We start from the raw sequence: 22,395 nt of genomic DNA on the forward strand, positions 1-22,395 counted from the left end.
TTGAACAAATTTAATTATATATAGATAGATATTCATATAATAAATGTAAGTGAGATATAATTGTATCAGTACATATATATATTTATATGTACAATATCCATATATTGTCAAGATATTAGGAGACAGACACCTTTTAACCAGAGCTAAGACTCGGTAAACAATTTGAACTTGGCTTAACAAACCTTTGTGCTCACTTTCTAGATAATCTCATCCTCTGGCAAAATCTCATAATTGTTTGTATTGCTTTGACCCACACCAAGTGATCTCTGAGCTCAGACAAGCACCTGTTTTATCAATGTTCAGTTGAGAAACCCGGTTATCAATCAGACTTGTCTCATCGTTGCTGCTATCCCTCACTGTCAGGGATACAGTTTTCTGCGTAATCATTGACGTTGAGTGCTGAGATCTTCCCACACCAGCTTGGGTCCCATCACTAGGGGTGGGTCACTGGCAGTATCCTTGTCTGCAATTTTGTTTCTTTCCCTTTGAAATGAAGCTTCAGTTTGATTCCTGCCTCTCCTATCTCTTGCTTGCTCTGCTCAGCTCCAGTTTTCCATCTTAGAGGCAATTTCAGTCCAGTTGACATTAAATACACACAAAAAATGTACTTTATGTATATTATGGGCAGCTAAATCTTGTGACGGATAGAGCGATAGGTCTGGAGTTAAAAACACTTATCCTCCTGAATTCAAATCAGGGCTTAGACATTTCCTAGCTGGGTGATCCCAGGCAAATCATATCACCCTATTTGCCTCAGTTTCCTTAGATAAACTGGAGAAGGACATGGCAAAATATCTTTGAAGAACAAAATATAAATATAAATCTATATACATATGTGTGTATATGCATATACTGTCTAACCTGATATTCTTTACGATTGAATTGAATATATTTCTTGAGTAATATATTTCTGATCAGAAGTTTGTCTCTTAAACTTTAACTAAGGGTTATATGATGCAATCTGCTATGTAAGGCCTGTCTCCAAACAATGTTGACTACAGTTGTGTCACTACTATGTGGTGGTCACAATGTTAGTACCTTGATCAACAAACTTTAAGATAAGAGACATCCTGGATGAGCAGAGAGAAAATCCTTTTGTTATTGTAAACATTTGCTCTTCAGCAAAAGTGGAATTCTTGTCAATAGGAATTTTCAGTAAATATTATAAGATTGGAGAGAATTATAATTTGTAAAATCATGTCATCTATGTGAACTTTCATTGGTTGGCCACCTAAAGTTTTACTGCTCTTTGTCTAAATTGTATTAAAAATTCCTCCAAACTATGAGGACTTTAATGATATTGAACTGTTTGTATTCCTGCATGGGAAGAAGAAACTGATAACTCATATGAACTTCCTCATTTATAAGAGCTGTTAGGAGGAACATATATAGACAGGACATAGGATGGAGCGGAATATAATGGTATAATATAGTAAAAAGGTGGAGTCAGTGGGTGATAAAGGGAAGTACTGGGAGGAAGGGAAAGGAGATGAAGAAGAAGCTGAGAGATTTCACATAAAAGTCAAGAAAAAGCTTTTTCAATGAAGTGGAAAGGGGGAAAGCAAGGGGAAATGAGTGAACCTCCATTCTCATCAGAAATGGCTCAGAAAGGAAATAACATACACACCTAATAGGGTGAGGAAATCTGTCTTTTACCCTGGAGAAAAATGAGAAGAAAGAGATAGGATAAGGGGGAATGGGAGGAGGGAAGGGGGGAGTAGGTGATAAAAGAGAGGGAAGATCGAGGGAAAGGGTACTCAGATACAACACACCTTTGGACAGGCCAGGATGAAAGGAGAGAGAGAATAGAATAAATGAGAGTGGGGAGGAATAGAGTGGAGGTACAGCTAGTAATAGCAACTAAGGGAAAAATATTAAAGCAACTTCTCTGGTGGACTTATGATAAAGAAAGCAACTAACCCCAGAGACAGAGCCATTGCTGAACATAGAGTGAAGTACATTTTTTTTCTCTCTCTCTATTCTTGAGATTTCTCATCTTTTTTTTTTTTTTTTTTTTTTTTTTTTTTTTTTTTTAGATTTTGGCAAGGCAAATGGGGTTAAGTGGCTTGCCCAAGGCCACCACAGCTAGGTAATTATTAAGTGTCTGAGACCAGATTTGAGCCCAGGTACTCCTGACTCCAAGGCCAGTGCTTTATCCACTGTGCCACCTAGCCTCCCAGAGATTACTCATCTTCTTGGCGGGGGGGGGGTTTATGTTTATGCTTATGTTAACTCTTATAACTTCAATTTACATCAATGTAGGGCATGGAAACAATGTAGAGACTGTCAGACAGCCTTCTGTGGGGGGGGAACAGAGGGAAGGGGGGAACAATTGTAAAATTCAAAACCTTACAAAAAATGATAGGTACATATTACTGTTGTATATCATTGGAAAACAAATAAAATGTTAAAATTTAAAAAAGGTATGGTCCTAACTAGATTAAAGCTTAATTGGAAAATAACAAAATAAACTTATCTCCACCTTTAAAAAAATTCCCTCAAATGCTGGGTCAGTGTTGGCATTTGTAAGGATGCCATCCACCCATGGGTTTTGGTAAGATCCTAGAGAATTAAACTTCATTTATGAAATTAACTTTGTAGTTTCATTTTATCTGAAGGGAAATAATGGTTAACAATAAATATATGTATACCAGATATGTGTGAATATATGTAAATGTGTACCAGAAATGTGTGTGTATGTGTGTATACCAGAGACAGAAGAGTCAAGACCAAATAGAAGTTGAATTTCAGAGTGAGGAAAATAAAGCTTACAAAAGGAGCCCCCCACCCCCCATCTCCTAAGAAGGAGGGCTTATCTCGGTGGAGGAGGAAGGTAAGGCAGAGTTTATATACAGAAATCGCAAGTGGGATGGACTATGCATAATCATTTTTAGGACTTGAATTGCTGTTCCCGTGGCAGGCTCAATGCTGGTGTTCCTGGGTCCTATGGGAACAGTTCTTAAGTTGATTGTTTCAAGTGTCAGGGGTCCTGATTACTCTGTGGGGTACAGAACCAGAGTTCCATGATGGTAACAGGAGTGCAGTAACTGGTTCGATTCACTTGGCAACTCTGAGGAACAGGGATTGTGCTGACACACATTGACTCTCAGGTCCCTGGGAAATAAGGGAAAATTTCTCAGTGAACACTTGGTGCTGGTTAAAGCAATGTATTTTGCCAGGGATTGAGATTATCCAAAGCACAAAGAATTATTGTTATGCCAAGCTCCAGGCAGAGTCTGCTTGCTGAGACTTATCTCTGGGAAATAGGGTATCTCCCAAATATTTTGTATATGGACGTAGGTATATGCATATATATGGGTGTGTATATATATATATATGCATGTATGTATATGTATATATATTGGGGATGATATGCTTCAAGATATCTTTGGATTAAGGGGTTTGATTTTTTCCTTCCTATTTATTTATTCTATCATTGTTTTTTGGAAAAATTGGGACAATTATCTCTTTTGTCTTGCATAGTGTTTGTTTATCATTTCTTGAAATGCAACTCTGGAAAATCAGGTTTTGGAAGAGTCCATTGGGATTCAGTTGGATATGTCTTTAAACTTAAATCACTATGGTTCTCACTGATTGGTCAATAATAGCCTCCCCCCACAAGCCTCACTTAGTCATTGCATCAGATTTGTTGACTCAGAGTGAGTGTAAAATAGCAATTTTTTTTTTTTGTTCCAAATAGAAACCCTGAGGGTCTTCCCTACCAGAAAAATACTCTTGAATAGGCAAACTGGGCCATCTCTTGCCTCATTTCTTACCTAACTTTAATTACTGATAGAGACATGTGGAAAAAAAAAACCTTAAAAAGGTCGAGGTCTCCCACTACATCAGAGTAATTTCCAGGCATCCTGACATATCTTACTGTTGAACCCCCAGAAGAGAGTGAGGATGGTGACATTGTAAGCTCTCTCTCACTTAAATCCAATTCACTTGCAAGTCAAGACATCAACCTCCTGATGTCATTTACTCTCTATAAGAATGAAGGATGAAAAACAACAGGGAAACTTGCTTAGAGTACTGAGATACCGAGGAAATTTCCCATGAGCAACAATCTTGGACATGTCATAGGTAGAATCTGAATCCAGTTCTTACTGACTTTGAGGTCCATTTCTCTTTCTGCTTCTTAAAAATAAGTAAACATGGAACAGCCTCCCCCCATTCTGATATTCTTCAATTTAGAATTAAATATTTCTGATCTATATTTATAATCAAAAGTTATTCTATCAACATTTAATTGAGGTTTGTAAGTTTGTAATGTTTGAATGGGATAAAGTCTGAGATTTCTTCAGTAGAATATTATAGAGTAGAAATAGTTGAGCTGTGTGTTATGTCTCTTCTGCCCCTCCTCCCCTGACAAGCAACTTAATGTTACCTTGACCAGAATGTAAAGAGCAAACTGACCCTGTCTTATCTGGACTGAAGTCCAGATGGTTCTACATTCCTTGTCTTGGAGGGGGAGTAGAACCTGTTTCTTTTTTTGAGATTTAAATTATATGCTTTTTTCTTTAGATTAATTTATGCATCTAGACTGTGAAGACCACATTCATCACTAATGAGGATGAATCAGTGGGGGGGGGGGGAATAGCTTTAGGATAAAGAGATTTGGATTCCTTGCTCCATACCTCTCTCTCAGAGTGGGGGGGGGTCTCTTCATACCTGGAGAAATCTCCAAGTTTTATTTAAGTGGGTAGACTCATCCCACACAGTTGGGGGCTCGTTTTGGAGATTTATATGCCTATTGGGGACCACTGCCTTCTGAGAACTTGGCAAAAAGGTGCACCCACCCAAATTCAGCAGTTTGCCATTTCCTGGGAGTCTTGATTTCTCCTCTGGTGCAAGTGACCTGAAGTGGAGGAGAGACTCTGTAGGAAGAGAAAATCAAATCCTAGGCAAAAACTGATTGATCAGTAGGTACAGCAGTTGGTAACTTTGTGCACGGGGGCCTTGGAATCTGCTAGATTCCTGGAGGGTCAGGACTATTTGGGTGACTGAGAGTTGGGGGGGGGTGACCCCGCCATATTGGATATAAGAGATTTGAATCTAAGGGCACTTGATCCTGAGAGGTCTCTGTCAATATTTAAAATGGGAAGAGCTCAGTCCTAGCCTTCCCCTGTGGTAAATAAGGTAAATAAGACTAAAATATAAGGGAAAAGTAAGAAGAAAATGATTTATTGTTGTCTTGTATGGGAGAATAAGGATATAGGAGAAGGAATACATTTGGTCTGCCTTTGGGAGGGAGAAATTGTTGGACACTACACTGAAATCTCCCCTCAAGGCATTCTTGAGACGTCAGGAACTTGCCATTGGCCTGTGTCTGTTGATATATGCTTAAATTGTCAGTTTGGAAAGTTCTGTTGCATTTGTGTGGTCTGTGTTTGTGTCTTGTCTGTCTTTATGTGTTTAGATTGTCTATTTACTTGTGTGTGTGGTTCCTTTATTGATTTGTTAAAAGGGGGAAAAGGGGAGTCAGTGAATTCTCCTAAAAATGTCCTTGGGTTTCCTCATTTAAATTGCTGCTCTTTATTTTTAGGCAATATTCATCTAATGCCCTCAAGGCCTCTCCCCTTGAACCTGCTTTCTGCCTGTGTTACAATGGATAATATGATCCCTCCCTCCTCACCCCTGCATTGTCTCTTGAGCACTTCCAAGAGGGATTTTTAAAATTTTTATTTAAAAAGGAATGGATTTTGGTGTTAAATTGACTGAGGCCAAACTAGTCACCCTGTTATTTTACTATTATGAGAAGAGCCTCCCCTCATTCCTTGTTTATGTTCCCTTCTCTTCCTCATTCTCCATGATTCTGTGCTGCCAGAGTGTTCCCCCTCTCTCCCCCTTTCAAGAGAGAGAGTTACATCAAGAAGAATTAGTAAAGTAAGTGTTAAAAGGGACCTTATTTTGTAGTTAAAGAAACAGGAAAGACACAATGAATATTTACTAAATATGTTAAACAAAAAAATCATAGAAAGAAATGTTATTTTAATTTGAAAAAAAGTTGTGGGAAAATAAATTTCAGAAAGACAAGAGAGAGTAATCCTAAAGTATATAATGTGGTTACCCAGATATGCCTGTATAGGGGAAACTAAATAGTTAATCTTTTTCCAGAATGATATGGGACATGTAAGGATTTAAGAATAGAAGCTCAACCCCCCAGAAAGGATCTATGACTGTTTACTCTATTTGAAGAAGAGGGGACAGGGAATATTCTAATTAGGCTGAAGTATTTTTGAATGACTGCCTTCTCCAGGATTTTAGCAGTTATAATCAAGAAATGTTAAATATTAAAACCTTGGAATGGAAAATGTTTTGTGAAAAGTGGAATCATATGTGTGGTTTATATAGATGTATAAGCTATGTAATTCTAGTTCAGAAGAGTTAATGAAAAGGAATGGTGGAACAGTATATCGAGGGAAACTGTGAGGAGCCGTATAGTCTGAGTCAAAGGTTTGGAAAGAACTGGAAAGAAAAATCCAGACATAGAGACAATTGGGATTTTTGAACCATTTGTTAAGTACGGAAATTGGTTAAAGCATGTAGACAGAAGGTTTGAGCAGGTTTCACTTTGTATACCCAAGATGGATTTTGGGAACTTTGGAAACCTGTGAATTACAAATCATTGTTAAAAAAAAAAAGAAAGTATAGAACTATAAGTCTATAGGGAGATCTGAGTTTCTATGAGGTTGGGGTGATTTCAAATTGCATTAAATTGGTACTTTTTTGCAAGTTTGGCAATGAATTGATTAGAAAAGTAATAAACCCCATAAAGTGAAAAGTTTGATATGAAAACGATTGCTAGGTAAATGTTAATTTTATTATGTTATTATTGATTCTATAATGTGCTAATCTAAAGATACATGTAAACTGAATTAAGGGATTTGTAAAAGAAAATGTGTTCTGATGCTTTATGGTCCCTCCAGAGTCATGGGAGTCAGGCCAGACTTGTGAGTTATGGGCTTAATCCAGCTTTAGAATAACTAAACAAGGGGAAGGTAAGATTTTACACTGATTGGGATGTAGTTCATGTGTTTGGGAAAAATCTGGAGTGAGTGATGATAAACAGTAAAGGTAGAGAATTAGTACATATTACTGTGAGCCCAACTTTCTATCCACTTCTCTATTCTACTTTTTCTTGTCTTTTTTTGGATTTGTAAAATTTGTATTTGTTCCAGTGCTCATAAATCTTTTATGTTAAATAAATAAATAGCAGTACAACATTTACAAAATCCCTTTTCTCTCCCTGGAATTTCTAATGCTACCTCCTTATACCACATACAGTATTCCTTAGTGGAAAAATGTACCTAAAGTAACTGTTTAAGAGGTTGTGGTTTTCTTAACCAACCCTAATTTGTTAAATGAATGCCCTAACTTTTAAAATTTCAGGGCTGGGTTCCCAGATTAATTTGATACTTCTGCCTCCACTCTGGCCATGTAAAAATACTGACTTTTTAAAAAAAAAGAAAAAGAAACCTAAATAATTCGTATCTCAGAATTCTGGAGGAGTTGATGTATTGTCATTTTACTTTTTGATTGGCTGCTGCTGAGCTGTTTGTGTTCATCACCATCTGATGCTCTAAGAAGCTCTACTTCAGCTTCTTGGGACTGTATAAAATTCCCAACTCCAGTCAGGTTAGTAACATCTGTTTGGTGAGGAGACAAGGCTTGGGTCTGGACTGGCTACACCTGGTTCAGAACTCTATTCTCTTGGCCACTGAGGACAGTTGTAAGGGATTGGGAGTGTTGCTTGAGAAGAGGGAGAGAGAGATGCTTTTGGTTCTGCTCTTGTTTTGCTGGTGGTGCTACTGGCCTGGATTGAAAATGAGTAAACCACCTGGAAGCTGGAATAGATTTAAGGGCTTTAGGTCTGAACTTATTTTTTTTTTTTTTAGTTTTTGCAAGGCAATGGGGTTAAGTGGCTTGCCCAAGGCCACACAGCTAGGTAATTTTAAGTGTCTGAGGCTGGATTTGAACTCAGGTACTCCTGACTCCAGGGCCAGTGCTCTATCCACTGAGCCACCTAGCCACCCCTCTGAACTAATTTTTAAACCTGGTTGAGAGGTTGATTGCAATCCAGCTGGCAGTGTATCTGATACCAGCTCTCCTGAGGATAAAATGCCACTCAGATGTAACCATTAAGGGGCTCCAGCACCAGTGTTATACCTAAGTGTGGCATTTGAACTGCTCATAGATGTGTGTGCTTCACACACAGAGCTACTACATAGATGAAAGTTTAATCCTGCAGGATTTGTCATGACTTGGGTTCCTGTTACCATGGTGGAAAGAAGGATGGTCATCATAGGCATTGCCTTGGCTCAGAGACATTTGCTATTGAGCAAATGGGGTGAACAAAGTGGGCTGAGAGGGTGAATCTGGGGGAGCACAAAGGGTAACTGGAGTTGAGTTCTGAGCATCAGGAAGGTGTCAGGTTGAGGAAGGGGTTGGTGTAGGAATGGGTGGTTTAGGAGTTCCAGAACTTTGTGATGAATTGACAGGTGACAGATGAGCCAGAGAAGGCTTCCATGGAAGGTTTCTTGAGAAAGGCCAGGTGGTTTAGAAGTAGAGGGAGGAAGTGGTGACTTATATGGCTATCTTATCACTGTGGACTAAAAATACTACCTGAAGAGATACTTCCTGAACTTGAAGGAGGTTTAATGGGTAGGGGCCATTTTACTACCTTTCCCAAAACTGATTACTAAATCAATCAGCTCTAGTCGGTAAATTTTCCCTTGAATTTCCCAATCAGGACTTGGTCTGATATGTCTTCTAGATCTTTGTGGAATAGTGATGGGAGACAACTTGACTGTCATATTTACTTCTTCTTCTTCTTTTTTTTTTTTGCAAGGCAAACAGGGTTAAGTGGCTTGCCCAAGGCCACACAGCTAGGTCATTATTAAGTCTCTGAGACTGGATTTGAACCCAGGTACTCCTGACTCCAAGGCTGGTGCTTTATCCACTACGCCACCTAGCCGCCCCAGTCATATTTACTTCTACTCCACCATCTTGGCTGGTCTTTAATTCTATTTCTTTCCTTGGAAAAAGTTGACTAAGATTTCCAGATCTAAATGAGTAAGACTTCTTCATGGAAATTTAGCTTATTTTGAATCAATTCTTGGTACTGATCAATTTTTTAAAAAGATTTTATTTATTTTGAGTTTTACAACTTTTCCCCAAATCTTACTTATGTCCCCCACCCCCTAGAGAAGGCAATTTGTCAGTCTTTACATTGTTTCCATGGTATACACTGATCCAAATTGATGTGATGAGAGAGAAATCATATCCTTAAGGAAGAAACATAAAGTATAAGAGATAGCAAGATCAGCTATAAGATACCAGGTTTTTTCTAAATTAAGGGTAATAGTCCTTGGTCTTTGTTCAAACTCCATGGTTCTTTTTCTGGATACAGATGGTATTCTCCATTGCAGACAGCCCAAAATTGTCCCTGATTGTTGCACTGATGGAATGAGCGAGTCCATCAAGGTTGATCATCACCCTCATGTTGTTGTTAAGGTGTACAGTGTTTTTCTGGTTCTGCTCATCTCACTCAGCATCAGTTCAGGCCAATCCCTCCAGGCTTCCCTGAATTTCCATCCCTCCTAGTTTCTAATAGAACAATAGTGTTCCATGACATACATATACCACAGTTTGCTAAGCCATTCCCCAACTGAAGGACATTCACTTAATTTCCAATTCTTTGCCACCACAAACAGGGCTGCTATGAATATTTTTGTACAAGTGATGTTTTTACCCTTTTTCATCATCTCTTCAGGGTACAGATCCAGTGATAGTGTTGCTGGATCAAAGGGTATGCACATTTTTGTTTCCCTTTTGACATAGGTACTGATTAATTAAACAAATTTATAATTGGTGTCATCAGGTTTTCAATTTTCTTCATCACTTCTATAAGATTATATTTTACCATAGTGAAGTGGATTTCCAAGTAATCAAAAAATGGCTAGCATTGTTTTGTGAAATTGATTGTCAACTTCCTATTCAAAAACATCATCTTCTTTTATCTCATGTGCTAGACAGACAGTTGTGAATCATCAAATTTAAAAGATTTTTCTTAATAGCATACTTTTCCACACATACTTCTGAAAGTGTGGTCAAATAACAGGTTTTATTTTACATATCCACACATTTTTTTTTTAGGTTTTGGCAAGGTAAATGGAGTTAAGTGGCTTGCCCAAGGCCACACAGCTAGGTAATTATTAAGTGTCTGAGGTCGGATTTGAACTCAGGTACTCCTGACTCCAGGGCCAGTGCTCTATCCACTGCGCCACCTAGCTGCCCCCGGACATTCACTTTTGCTGGGTAGTTGATTCTTGGCTGCATTCTAAGCTCTTTTGCCTTCCGGTATATTATATTCCAAGCCCTATGAGCTTTTAATGTAGTTGCTGCTAAGTCCTGTGAGATCCTGATTGCAGCTCCACGGTATTTGAATTGTGTCCTTCTGGCAGCTTGTAATATTTTCTCTTTGACTTGGGAGTTCTGGAACTTGGCTATAATATTCCTGGGGGTTGGTTTTTTAGGATCTCTTTCTTGGGGGGCATTGGTGGATTCTCTCCATTTCTATTTTGCCCTCTGCTTCTAGGATATCAGGGCAATTTTCCTGTAGTAATTCTTTGAAAATGATGTCAAGGCTCTTTTCCTGATCATGACTTTCAGTTATTCCAATAATTTTAAAATTATCTTTCCTAAATCTGTTTTCCATATCAGTTGTTTTTTCAATGAGATGTTACAGATTTTCTTCTAATTTTTCATTCTTTTGGTTTTGAAGTATTGAGTCCTGGTTTCTCGTAAATTCATCAATCTCCCTGAGTTCTATTCTTTGTCTGAAGGATTTGTTTTCCTCAGAGAGCCTTCTTATCTCTTTTTTCCATCTGGCCAGTTCTGCTTTTTAAAGCATTCTTCTCCTCAATAACTTTTTGAACTGTTTTATCCATTTGACCTAAGCTGGTTTTTAGTATGCTATTGTTTTGGATTTACTTGACTAAGCTGCTGACTTCATTTTCATGTTTTTCCTGCATCTCTCTCATTTCTTTTCCCAGTTTTTCTTCTATCTCCCTCATTTGATTTTCAAAGTCTTTTTTGAGGTCTGTCATAGCATGAGCCCAATTTCTGTTTTTCTTGGAGTCTTTAGATTTAGGAGCTTGTGCTTCCTCATCTTCAGACTGAGTGTTTTGATCCTTCTTGGGCTCACAGGCAAAATATTTCTCAATGGTGTTCCTCTTGTTTCTCTGCTTACTCATTTCCCCAGCCTAAGCCTGTTTTGGGGGGTGCTTCCTGAGCTTTTGGGACATTCCCACAAGGATCTCAGTGTGTGAGGCTCTGTCCTCTCTCCTGGTCTGTGGATGACCATATGCGCCCCCCTCTGCTATGGGGCTGAGGTGGAGGGGGCCCCTGCTGTTCTATTGGGGAAGCCTAGACTGTGATCAGGATCTGAATGTGGTCAGAGCCCCAGATTCCTGTTCCAGGGGCAGAGCTCTGCAGTCTCTCTCTTCACTCCCCTCCCTAGGATCAATGGGCTCATGCCCTGGGGGCTCCTGCTTACTGGCTCCATCTGCTTCTGTTTCCTGGATCTGGGCTTTGGCAAGACCAAGTTGCTCGCTGTGTGCCCTGAGGGCTGGGCTTCACGTGCTCTCTCTGGCAGAGGTCCCCCACTGTTCCCCCAGGTTGTGCTCAGTGCTCCTTGGGGTGTAGCTCAGGAAACTCCCCTGCTGCTGTGAGTCATGGCTCCCAGCACCCTGGGGCTGCCTCTGAGAGGCTGAAGTTCTTTCGCTTTGGTGGGCCACCCCTCTGGTGGGCCATCCCTCTGGCAGCCACCCCTCCAACCCCGGGGAGCAGAGTCTTTCTGCTCTTTTCCTGGTTACCTTGAGTAGGAGAACTGCCTCACTGGGTCCCTCTGTGGGTTCTGTCTCTTGAAAATTTAGTTAGAGTCCTTAGTTTATAAGTTTTATGAGAGAGCCCCTTCCTCTCTTGTCGCCATCTTGGCTCTGCCCCCACAATATGTTTCTATAGCATTAGATAATTTCTTTATCCCAGATTCTTTTTCGCATTCTTCTAATTTAAGTCAAACTGCTTCTGGAATACATATTACCTTCTACTAGATAAATATTTTCACATAGAAGGTCTCTGAAGGACACATTCAATGACAGACTCCACATAATACAAAGCTAATTCTTAAGATTGTTGCATTGTGGTATAATAAAAATTATCCAGATGAGAAGAAAATTATGTATGTTTTGATGACATGTGGAGTGAATCATGTCCAAGATCAATTTCAAAGTGCTGCCCCCGTGATGGTAACATCTGGGGTATAACCAACCATTGAGCCTCCAGCTACTCTCAGCCAAGCCCCATCCCACCAGGTCTCATGGCCTGTTCCTTTCTTGGGGGTTGGCTTACTTTGACTCCTTTGTGATGGCAGAAGACTTTTTCTTTTCTTAATACAAATAGTTTCTAAGTCAAATTATATAGATTGCAAGGCATCCAGCTCCACAGGAAATGTGTCCTCTAAGAATTCATTAGTTCAATATTCAAGAAGAAATCTTTTTTATTAATTGTTAATGACTATTAGTAAAATATATCTTTAAGAGGAAAGTAATGACAGATTATTTCTCTTGCATTTCACAAGAGTAGTTTAGCAAGAAAATGCAGGAGAAATATTAACAACACAGACAAAACAATCCTGTGATTCTGATATTTGTGAAGGTTCTACCTAAGATAGAGGGGGTCCCCTAAGAATGTGTGTGTATGTGTGTATATGTGTGTGTAGTGGTGGTGGCAGTAGTAGTAGTAGGAAATATATCTAAAAAAAATCAGCGTGCATATTATGGAGACAGGGAACACAATTGTTGATTTGCTAATGTGTATGTATGTTTCTGGGCATATGTGTGTGTTTGTCTGGGGATGGATGTTTGTCTTTCTTTAATCACAAATATGACTCTTCTCATTGTATTGATGGTCACTGGATGGTGCTGATATTCTGAAGAGGGAAGATTCCCATATTTGGGAGAGGTCTTTAGCAGAACTGTAAGACATAAAGGTCCTGAGTTGGGAGGAAGCAGTCCTTCTAATGGAATTTCTGATAGCAAACCCTTCACTCCTAGTGACTATGCCATGAAGCTATGTCCTATATGAGGGCAGCTAGGTGGCACAGTGGATATAGTATTGGCCCTGGAGTCAGGAGGACCTGTGTTCAAAATCAGCCTCAAACACTTGATACTTACCAGCTGTGTGACCTTGGACAAGTCACAACCCTGATTATCTCACATCCAGGGCCATCTCCAGTCATCTCAATTCATTTCTGGCTCCTGGACCTGGATGGCTCTGGAGGAGAAAGTGATACTTGGAACTTAGCACAACATCTTCTCACTCAAATCCAATTCACTTGTTTGTCATGGCATCACCATATCATCTACCTGATGTCATGACCTTCTTCAAGAATGAAGGAGAAATGACATGAAGCACAATCTGGGTTGAATGCCACTGCTTTGATGGACAAGCCTAGAAACAGCTTTGTCAGATCCCATCCTTTGATTATGGAATTTTATAAATATCATTCCCTAAAACCCCATTTTAGGTCCAGTTAGACCAGACCCCACTCATGCACAATCCCCAAGCTTAGAGAACCCAATAAATGTGTACATGAGCCTAATTTCATTTGTTCTTTCTTGAGACCAAACTCTAGAATCTAACACATGTCAGTTTATTTCTTGATTAAGTCAAATTCTTAAAGGTCATCATTAAATATATGCATGTATGTATGGATTTAGACTATCTTCTCATCTATCCAAATGTCTGCCAGAACACCTACCTCCCTGGAGGCACAAGTTGCAGAAGACAAAAGGAGTTGCATGTCTTCCAAGCTGAACAGAGAAGACTCTCACTGTGGGCTCCTATTTCAATGGAAACTTTTCAAAGATCTGGAAAGAAAAAGTGGAAAGGGGAGTCTTCCAAGGAGACTTGGCAACCTCTTAACAGTCTGGAGTCAGTTCTTGTCTAGGCTTGCAACTCCAACCCAATTTAAGAGAATTCTATAGAGATAGATTGTATTCCCGACAACTGGTGAATCTCCTTTTTGTTGACGCTTGAAGTGACAAGGTTAATCTTTAGTGATCCCTTTCATATTTTGCCTACTGTGTACTTTTTCTAACCATGACTTGATAAAGATAAGATCATTTTAGAGGCAACTAGAGTTTGTCTAACTATAGAAAGTGAGAATGGAAGATGGAAGGAAACCCAAGGAGATTGGATGGAGGCTTTCCTTCATTAGATTGTAAGCTTCTTGAGAGCAGGGATAGCCTTTTGTCCCCAGAACTTATCTGAGTGGTTAATAAATTGTTATTGGACGATTGAAGCTCACCTAACTGGGAGATCATGATCCTGGTTTGGCAATTGAGAGATTGCCTGGGAGTTCAAATTTTTTTTTTTTTTTTTTAGCTTTTGCAAGGCAATGGGGCTAAGTGGCTTGCCCAAGGCCACACAGCTAGGTAATTATTATGTTTCTGAGTCTGGATTTGAACTCAGGTCCTCCTGACTCCAGGGCCAGTGCTCTATCCACTGCACCACCTAGCTGCTCCTACTCTTATTATTTCTAAGCATTCTGGTACATTTGTGCCAGGGACCTTTGAGATATTTTTTTCTCTCTCCACTAGAGAGAGGGTAAGAGGAATAAAGACCTCAAGAGAAGGTCATTTCTGAACCAGCCACAGTGATCCTTGCTGGACAACATTTCAGTATTTAGGTTAATTAAAGAAAACATAAAGATAAACATTAGTTACAGCATACTACTCTTAAGAAAAGAGATGATGGAAATCTGCAAGATAGAAGGGAAAGGAATAGTTCTTTAATTGATTCAAGGGAATTGCACCTATTCATTCTTCCAACATGGTGTGGTGGACAGAGCACTGGCCTTGGAGTCAGGAGGAGGGGAGTTCAAATCCTGTTTTAGACACTTGAAACTGACTACCTGTGTGACCTTGGGCAAGTCACTTAATCCTGACTGTCTCACCTCCAGGGCCATCTTCAATCATCCTGATTCATATCTGGCCACTGACTCTGGAGGAGAAAGTGAGGCTGGTGACTTAACATGGTTTTCCCCTGCTACTAAAATCCAACTTACTTACTTGTCATGGTTTTCTTGAGAATGAAGAACTAACATCATCATTAAAACTTACTCATCCATCTCCCAAAACAGAAAATCCTAATCTTTTCTTCAATTAGAAATCTGATGACCTAATCTTGTATTCTGGTTTATATCCCATTAATTGCTTTCTTTTCATGTATAAAATCTGTCTCCTTTATTTGGAGGTACACTGCCAAGATGAGGGGGTCTGGTACAGATTTATTAATGTCATTGGAGTACATTGTTTAATAAATTGATATAATCAAAAGCAGGAACCTTTATTTTCTCAATTGTTTATCCTTCATTTTTGAAAAGGATCAATGACATTATTGAGTGATGTCATGAATTGGATTTAAATGAGGCAGAATTTCACAAAGTCATCAATTATTTCAAGTTTCATTAGAGACAAAATAACTGTAAAAACAAGCTAGATACAGGATTGATCTCAAAGAGTAGGTACTAGGATTAGGGGAGGATTGAAAAAGACTTCCTTTAATTTTGACTTGAAGGAGGCCAGGAGAAATGGAAGCAGTCACCTTAGACTTCTGATGTTTCACCATGGGGTGGAAGGGATGCTTGACTCTGTCAGGTTAGGACAAAGAAGCTCACCCTCTGATAGGTTCAAACGAGTTAGAGCAAGGCTTTGGCTCCAAGCCCTGTAATGGACTATGAGTCCTTTATCAGTTCTATTGGTTCATCATAGAATGACTCTGAACTCTTTAAATCTGCTCATTGGATACTCCATTTCCTGATTCTGTGCATTTAAAATCTTATCCTCAAAATCTTGGAAAGTACCTAAAATATTTTCCCCCTTACCCTCTTGGAATATTTTGCTTTCTTCAAGGCTCATTTCCAAACCTTTCTTCTCCATGAGATCTTTCTGATCCTCCCCCTCTACCCCCAGAGCCTCTTTTGTCCAATTTATTCCTGATACATCTTTCTTGTTTATCTTTACACATTTACATCTTGTCTCTCCGCCAATAGAATATAGATTCTTTGAGGTTGGAGACTATTTGATTTTTTTTTTTGTAATCTCAGCAACCAGTGTGTGCTTACTCATTACTTGTTGATGAAAAAGTTGATTTAATGAATGAAGACCCCTACTCAAATTTTATTTAGTATCAATCAGTCTCATATGATTTTAAACTCTGTACTGGCTCCTAGAGCTATGACTTGCAGATGGTAAGATCACTTGTGCAATCACAGGAAGCTAACTAGAGGCCCTCCACCCTTGTTTTTCCTTGTCTTGGTGACCAAGTCCCAGATGGCAGAGGTGACTCATCTGCCTGAAAAGTCCCAATTTATTTTTGTACCTCCAGACCAAGTAAGTTGACTACCTAGTCAGATGTAGCAGCAGCAGCAGCAGCAGCAGTAGTAGTAGTAGTTGTGGTAGCAGTGGTAGTCCTTTGATCTCAAAGAAAGCCATGACATCAGGAAGGTGATATCATGACTTGCCCATAAGATTTATTAAAGTGGAGGGGCACTGTGCAAAGACAGCATTCTCACTAATGTGAACTCAAAGATCTGACATAATAAGATCAGGATGATTAGTGATCATTTAGAGACCTTGACCTTTTAGAGTCACCCATTATCAGCAAGGTTCTTCAGCAGTACAGTATCCTCAAGTGACAAACTTTCAACTGTCTAATCCATCTCTTGATGGTTTAATTTTGTAGTGACAACTTTTTGACAGTATATATGTATATATGTATATATATATATATATATATATATATATATATATATATATAGCCTGTGCCATTTCCTGCTTCCTAATCTAAGAAGTAGTCTATCCATCTTGTGACTATCTTATGACCACTTAGTTGGTGAAGATGCCCTCTGCTTCACCCAATCTATGATCCCCCTGCTAATATGTCATTTTTGACCCTCAAGAGCAAGGTCTATCAACCAATGAGATTCTGTAGCATGCCTCTTTTGCATATTTTGGTATCAAATTCTATAAAAACAAAGTCCCTGAAGAAGGGGGAATCTTAGACCATGAGGAAGACCTGAGGTTCACTTCTTTAGAGGGGGACCACAGACCTGCATAAAGCGCCATTGGCTCAGAGCTCTGCCTCAGTCAGGTGAGACAATTTTAATCTCCACATTGACTGATTGATGAATATACCACATATTCACATAATGTTGCTACATGCATGGTCATAATGCATAATGTAATCAAATTAGTATAAAATTGTGATAATCGCTAGTGGATCATTATAGCAAGAACTGGCTAGGTTATAGAAAGATAGAATTCTAGACTTGGGATCAGGAAGGCCTGAGTTTGCATCCTGTCTCAGACACCAGCTATGTCACCCTAAGCAAGTCATTTACCAAGTTAGTTTCTTCATCTGTAAAATAAAAAGTTGAGCTTGATGATCTCTAAAATTCTTTTCAGTTCTCAATCTATGATCCTGTGCCTATTCTGGAGAGAGGCTATCCTAGGGTAGAAAGGCAGTCTTGTCTATTTGAGATATTGGATTCTGTTTTGTAGGAGTCCATAAACCCAAGAGAGAGAGAGACAGAGACAGAGACAGAGACAGAGACAGAAAGAATGATATAATGATGATGATGATGATGATGAAGAAAGAAGAGGAAGGAGGAAGAGGAGGAGGAGGAGGAAAGGAGGAGGAGGAAGAGGAGGAGAGAGGAGGAGAGAGGAGGAGAGAGGAGGAAAGAGGAGAGAGTGAGAATGAGATGAGACACAAGAAAGGGCAGAGGGTGAAGAGATAGGAGAAAGAAAAAAGGAGAGAGGAGAGAGGAAAGAGAGGGTTGAGAGAGACAGAAACAGAGATAAGGAGAAATCTAGACAGAAAAAAGAAACAAAATATTCACATAAACATAAATAGGGGTGTGTGTGTGTGTGTGTGTGTGTGTGTGTGTGTGTGTGTGTGTGTGTTGGATGGAATGCTAAACTTGGATTCTGGAAAACACTGTGGCCTTATTGCCTTGGCAACTTTCTGCAACTTATTTAATGAGTCAGAGATCTGGTAATATCTGGGATAGGTCTCTAGTTGGTGGAAACCTGCCAAGTCACAGTGTAGAATGAGCTCTGGCATCATTCTTCCAAAGTTAAGGCTAGCTACATAGACTTGGCTGGGTTCTAAGGGTTCCCCTGAGTGGCTGAGGGTATTGAGACTCCGTTATGCTGTGGTTCTCTCCCCACCCCCATCCCCTAGATGCCAATAATAAGGCCCCAGTGCCATTGAATGGATTGCCATGGATTAGCTTTTACTGGGGGTATATTTCCTTTGAAGAAGAGAAACCCAGACATTTCCATTCCTCCCTCTCCAGCACCCAGGGCACACACTCTCCACTGTCTCACTTTGGTCAGACATGTCACGCAGTTTCTTTATAATTGTTCTATCCAGTTATACAGCATGCTACTGAATGAACTCTGGCGGGGCAGGGTCATTCCTCCATCATCAGGAATTCAAAGTCAAAATCAACGGCTATGCACCGGTACTGATTATTCCCCTAAATGTGAATGGCTCATTCTCACGATCTTTCCCACCTCTAGGCCTGTAGCCTCCAAGTTCCTTTACCTAACATTTTTAGGCCAATATGAGCCTCATGTGATCTAAGACGTGGAAAGTGGTTCTTGAGAATAAATGCTTATTATCTCTTTGGATCACAATTCCCATAAATCTTTACAGTCACATTCTCAAGCTAGAGCACTGGGACTTTGGTCCAGTGACAGCCAGAAGCAGAGAAGGAGGCATCAAAGAGACATTAAAGAGAGAAAACCTCTTAAGATCTCTGCTTTTCAACTTCTGAGACTAGAGGCTACTGTAATTATCTGACCACAAAAGGTCAATTCCTTCCAACTCCCGCTCCCCAGTGGCTCTTAGTTAACAGGTGCTTTATATATAATTTTCTCTATTTCATTAAGTTGTTCTGGTTCCTGATGTTAGTTTTATATTAAAATATCTGTGGTCAATCTTGATGACTTTAGGATGTATGCCTTTAATTTATTTGTGTACTGCTCTGTTTGACTCTCTGTGACCCCATTGGGGATTTTCTTGGCAAAGATACTAGAATGGTTTTTCATTTCCTTTTCTAGTTCATTTTACAGATGAGAAGCTAGAGACAAACAAGGTTCAGTGACTTGCCCAGGGCCACTCTGCTGGTCTCAGGGCAGATTTGAACTCAGGAAGATTCTAGCCCCAGCACTTCATCCACTTGGCCAGCAGAGTACCAGGATGAGGGCAATGGGGAATACCTGTGATTAGTTTGAGTTACACAGAATTTAAATAAGAAAGAGGATTAGGCCTCCCCCACAAGATTAAGTTACCATTCATCCCTCCAGGGAGCCAAGAGGCATCAAGGTTTAGCACTATCACTCTAGCCCTCTCTCCCAGAGCCAAGCAGGTAAAGATACCAGGAGGTAACTCAAAAGTAGTTTTGATGCTAGCTGCATTATTCAGCCTAGAACTTAGGCTCTAGAAAAGGAGTGGGGAACTTTTCTCTGCAAAGGGCCATTGGATATTTATAACATCATTCACCTGCTGTACGTGGTCAAACATTTAATTAATTCACCCTTAAAAAGTGACTAGATTTTTTTAAATTTTGAGTCCCACTTGGGGTTGCTATGGCAACACCAGATCAAATGATTTCAAGCAGGACATTCCCTGCCCCTTCTCTAGAATATGGGATGGCCTTTAGAACTCATTAGGTTTTGAAGTCTTGGCAAAGACCCAATTTTTTGGACTCCATCTGGTATCAGGGGCTTCTCTCCTCATATCATGGGCATTCTCCAGTTATTGTGAGCAGAATGACCAAATAAAGGAGAAAACAAAATAAGCATTTATACAGCACCTATTGTGTACTAGTCACTTTGGTAAGTGCTTTTAAGAAATATCTCATTTGATCATCACAATTACCCTGGGAGACCTGGAATTATTACCCCATTTGAAATTGAGGAAACTGAGGCAGAGAGAAATTAAGGGGTTTTTTGAAGGTAACACAGCTAGTAAGCATCTGAGACTAGGTTTGAACTTAGATCTTCTGACTTCAGGTCCAATACTCTCACCTGTGCCTGCCTCCAGTTGCCTCCAGTGAAAAGAAGAGGGATTAATTTATACTGTCAGGTTAATTGTGAACTTCTCTGAGGCCTGTCTGAAACTCACATTCACCAGAAGAATTACGGCATGTCGACACATGCTTCCCAATTTCTCTCCTTAGATTCATCATGGTTCCCTGGAAGCAGTTTCCTAGCATTCTTTTCCTCCTCCACTTTGACTTCTGATCTCCCCAGTTTCCTTTAAGCCCTAATGGAAATCCCCAACCCCTCTCAATTTGAGTTCCTCCCTTTGGTAATTATCTCTGATTTATCCTGAATCAGTATTGTCTTAGTCAAATTGAGAGCTATTAAAGCCCCTAGCTCCAAAAGGTCAAAGGCTTCCTCGGCATCCAAAGCCCATCTCCATTGTCCTGATCCATATCTGGCCACTGGACCAGATGACTCTGGAGGAGAGTGAGGCTGGTGACTTTGCACAGCCCTGCTCATTCAAATTCAGTTGGCACACATGTTGTGGCACCATCTCCCTGGTGTCATGGGCATCTTAGAGAGCCAAGATCAAACAGCAACAACAATATAGCATGCTTTGTGTATACATTTGCCTGTTGTCTCCCTCCTTAGGCTGCAAGCTCCTTGAAGGCAGAGACAGTGCTTTGTTATTTTTTAAAAATATTTTTGAATTCCCAGTGCTTAGGTACAGTTTGTTGAAAGAATGCCTCATTTGAAAAAGCTGATGAGATTTGCATATACATCAGACCCTCATTACATATACATGGTTATATCCTGGAATAATAGGTAAAGGTGGCCAAGTTTGCTCATAGCTGGGAAAGCAAACTAGGGCTGGGTTTTGAGTTCCTGAATCATCCCAGCTTTCCCCCTCTCCCCCTTCCTTGGGTGTCTCTTCTCAGCCCTGCCCACTCCCTCCAGGCATCTTTTCTACGTCTGAGAAAATCATTAGAGAAATAAAACTGCCTCTGTTTAGGGTGAGAGACAGGTCAATCCCTTTAATGGCAATTGCAGGAGAGCTCTCCAGGACCCCAGAGGGCTGAACCGAGAGCAATGGGTGGGAGTAGCAGGGAGACACTTGCGTCTGGATAAATGCCCAGCCTCTCGGAGCTGTCCAAGTGCTAGCTTGAAAGGCTGGATGGAGTGGGCTTCCCTTCTTTTAGGTCTTGGCAGCCGTCCTTGAGGGGAGAAATCACTGTGGAGAAGGGGCTCACCACCAACGACATCTGCTGACCTACTGCTACCTACAGGGAGATAAATACAAGAGTTTTGGGAATGGCAGCACCCCACAGTCTTATCTCTCACTCAGCCCATCTGTGGAGAAGGATTAATCATCCAGCACCAACTACAAGCCCTCCTAGCAGAAACAAGAGAGCAGCAGGCAGTATGTGGTAGGTGAATCAAGTCAGTACACCTTTACCACCATTGCCTTCAGACCCCTGGAAATAGGGCAGAATGCTGAATCCAAGAACCTGGGAGCTAGGCTCCCAGTCCAATGCCTTCAACCATCATACTGGGAAGTAGCTCCTGTGGAGATACAGTCTGGTCATTGCCCCTGCAGAGGCTTCAGCTACAGCTACTGAAGACTCAGAAAAGACCTAAAAGAAGGGAAGCCCACCCCATCCAGCTTTTCTTGTTGGTAGTCCTCGGCATTGTCAACTGGTTGTGCTATCTAGCTGCTGGAACCTCTGCTATTTTTTGTCGATATTCAGTGGCTGATTTTTTTTCAGTGGAAATTACCTTAAAGAAGAAGCATTTGGACTTCTGGGGAGGAGCCAAGATGGCAGCATGAAGCAAACATGCTCCTGGAGCTTTTCCTCACCAAAGATAAATGAAGCCTCTACTCTGACATTCAAATTACAGATCCCACAAAGTAAAAAAGAAGATTCAAAGAAGTTTTCAACTGTACACATCGTGAAGGATCTTCAATGAAGGTCTGTCTCTGAGGGGAAAAGTGCCAGTAAAGTCCAGGAGGTGGAAAAGTGGGAAAACCAATAGAGGGCTTTTAGCCACAGTGCAATCCGAAAGTTTAACAATAGCAGAGGCCCCAGCAGCTAGATAGCAAGCCAGCAGGGAGGACTCCAGCCCCAAACAAAGTCTTAACCCTGAGAACACTGAGGTAAAAGACAGGACTGGGTTGGGAACAACTGTTGAGTCAGAACCTGGACAAAAAGGAGAAAAATAAAATCTCTGCAAAGGCAAGACCTCAATTGCATAGGTAACATCTTGG

General features: G+C 40.3%; 1 protein-coding gene across 1 annotated transcript in view; it reads right to left on the reverse strand.

The window, feature by feature from the left end:
• Window positions 1-20,291, reverse strand: part of IGFL4 (IGF like family member 4) — a 120,332-nt gene extending 100,041 nt beyond the window's left edge. Inside the window, 8 exon segments of the mRNA XM_074217389.1 lie at window positions 8,060-8,318; window positions 8,320-8,529; window positions 8,532-8,593; window positions 8,596-8,728; window positions 8,730-8,807; window positions 8,980-9,097; window positions 9,099-9,137; window positions 20,287-20,291. Of these exon segments, the coding sequence (XP_074073490.1) occupies window positions 8,060-8,318; window positions 8,320-8,529; window positions 8,532-8,593; window positions 8,596-8,728; window positions 8,730-8,807; window positions 8,980-9,097; window positions 9,099-9,137; window positions 20,287-20,291 (904 nt within the window).
• Window positions 20,292-22,395: the final 2,104 nt, after the last annotated feature.

This window comes from Macrotis lagotis, chromosome 1 (genome assembly GCF_037893015.1).
Source record: "Macrotis lagotis isolate mMagLag1 chromosome 1, bilby.v1.9.chrom.fasta, whole genome shotgun sequence".
NCBI lineage: Eukaryota > Metazoa > Chordata > Mammalia > Peramelemorphia > Peramelidae > Macrotis > Macrotis lagotis.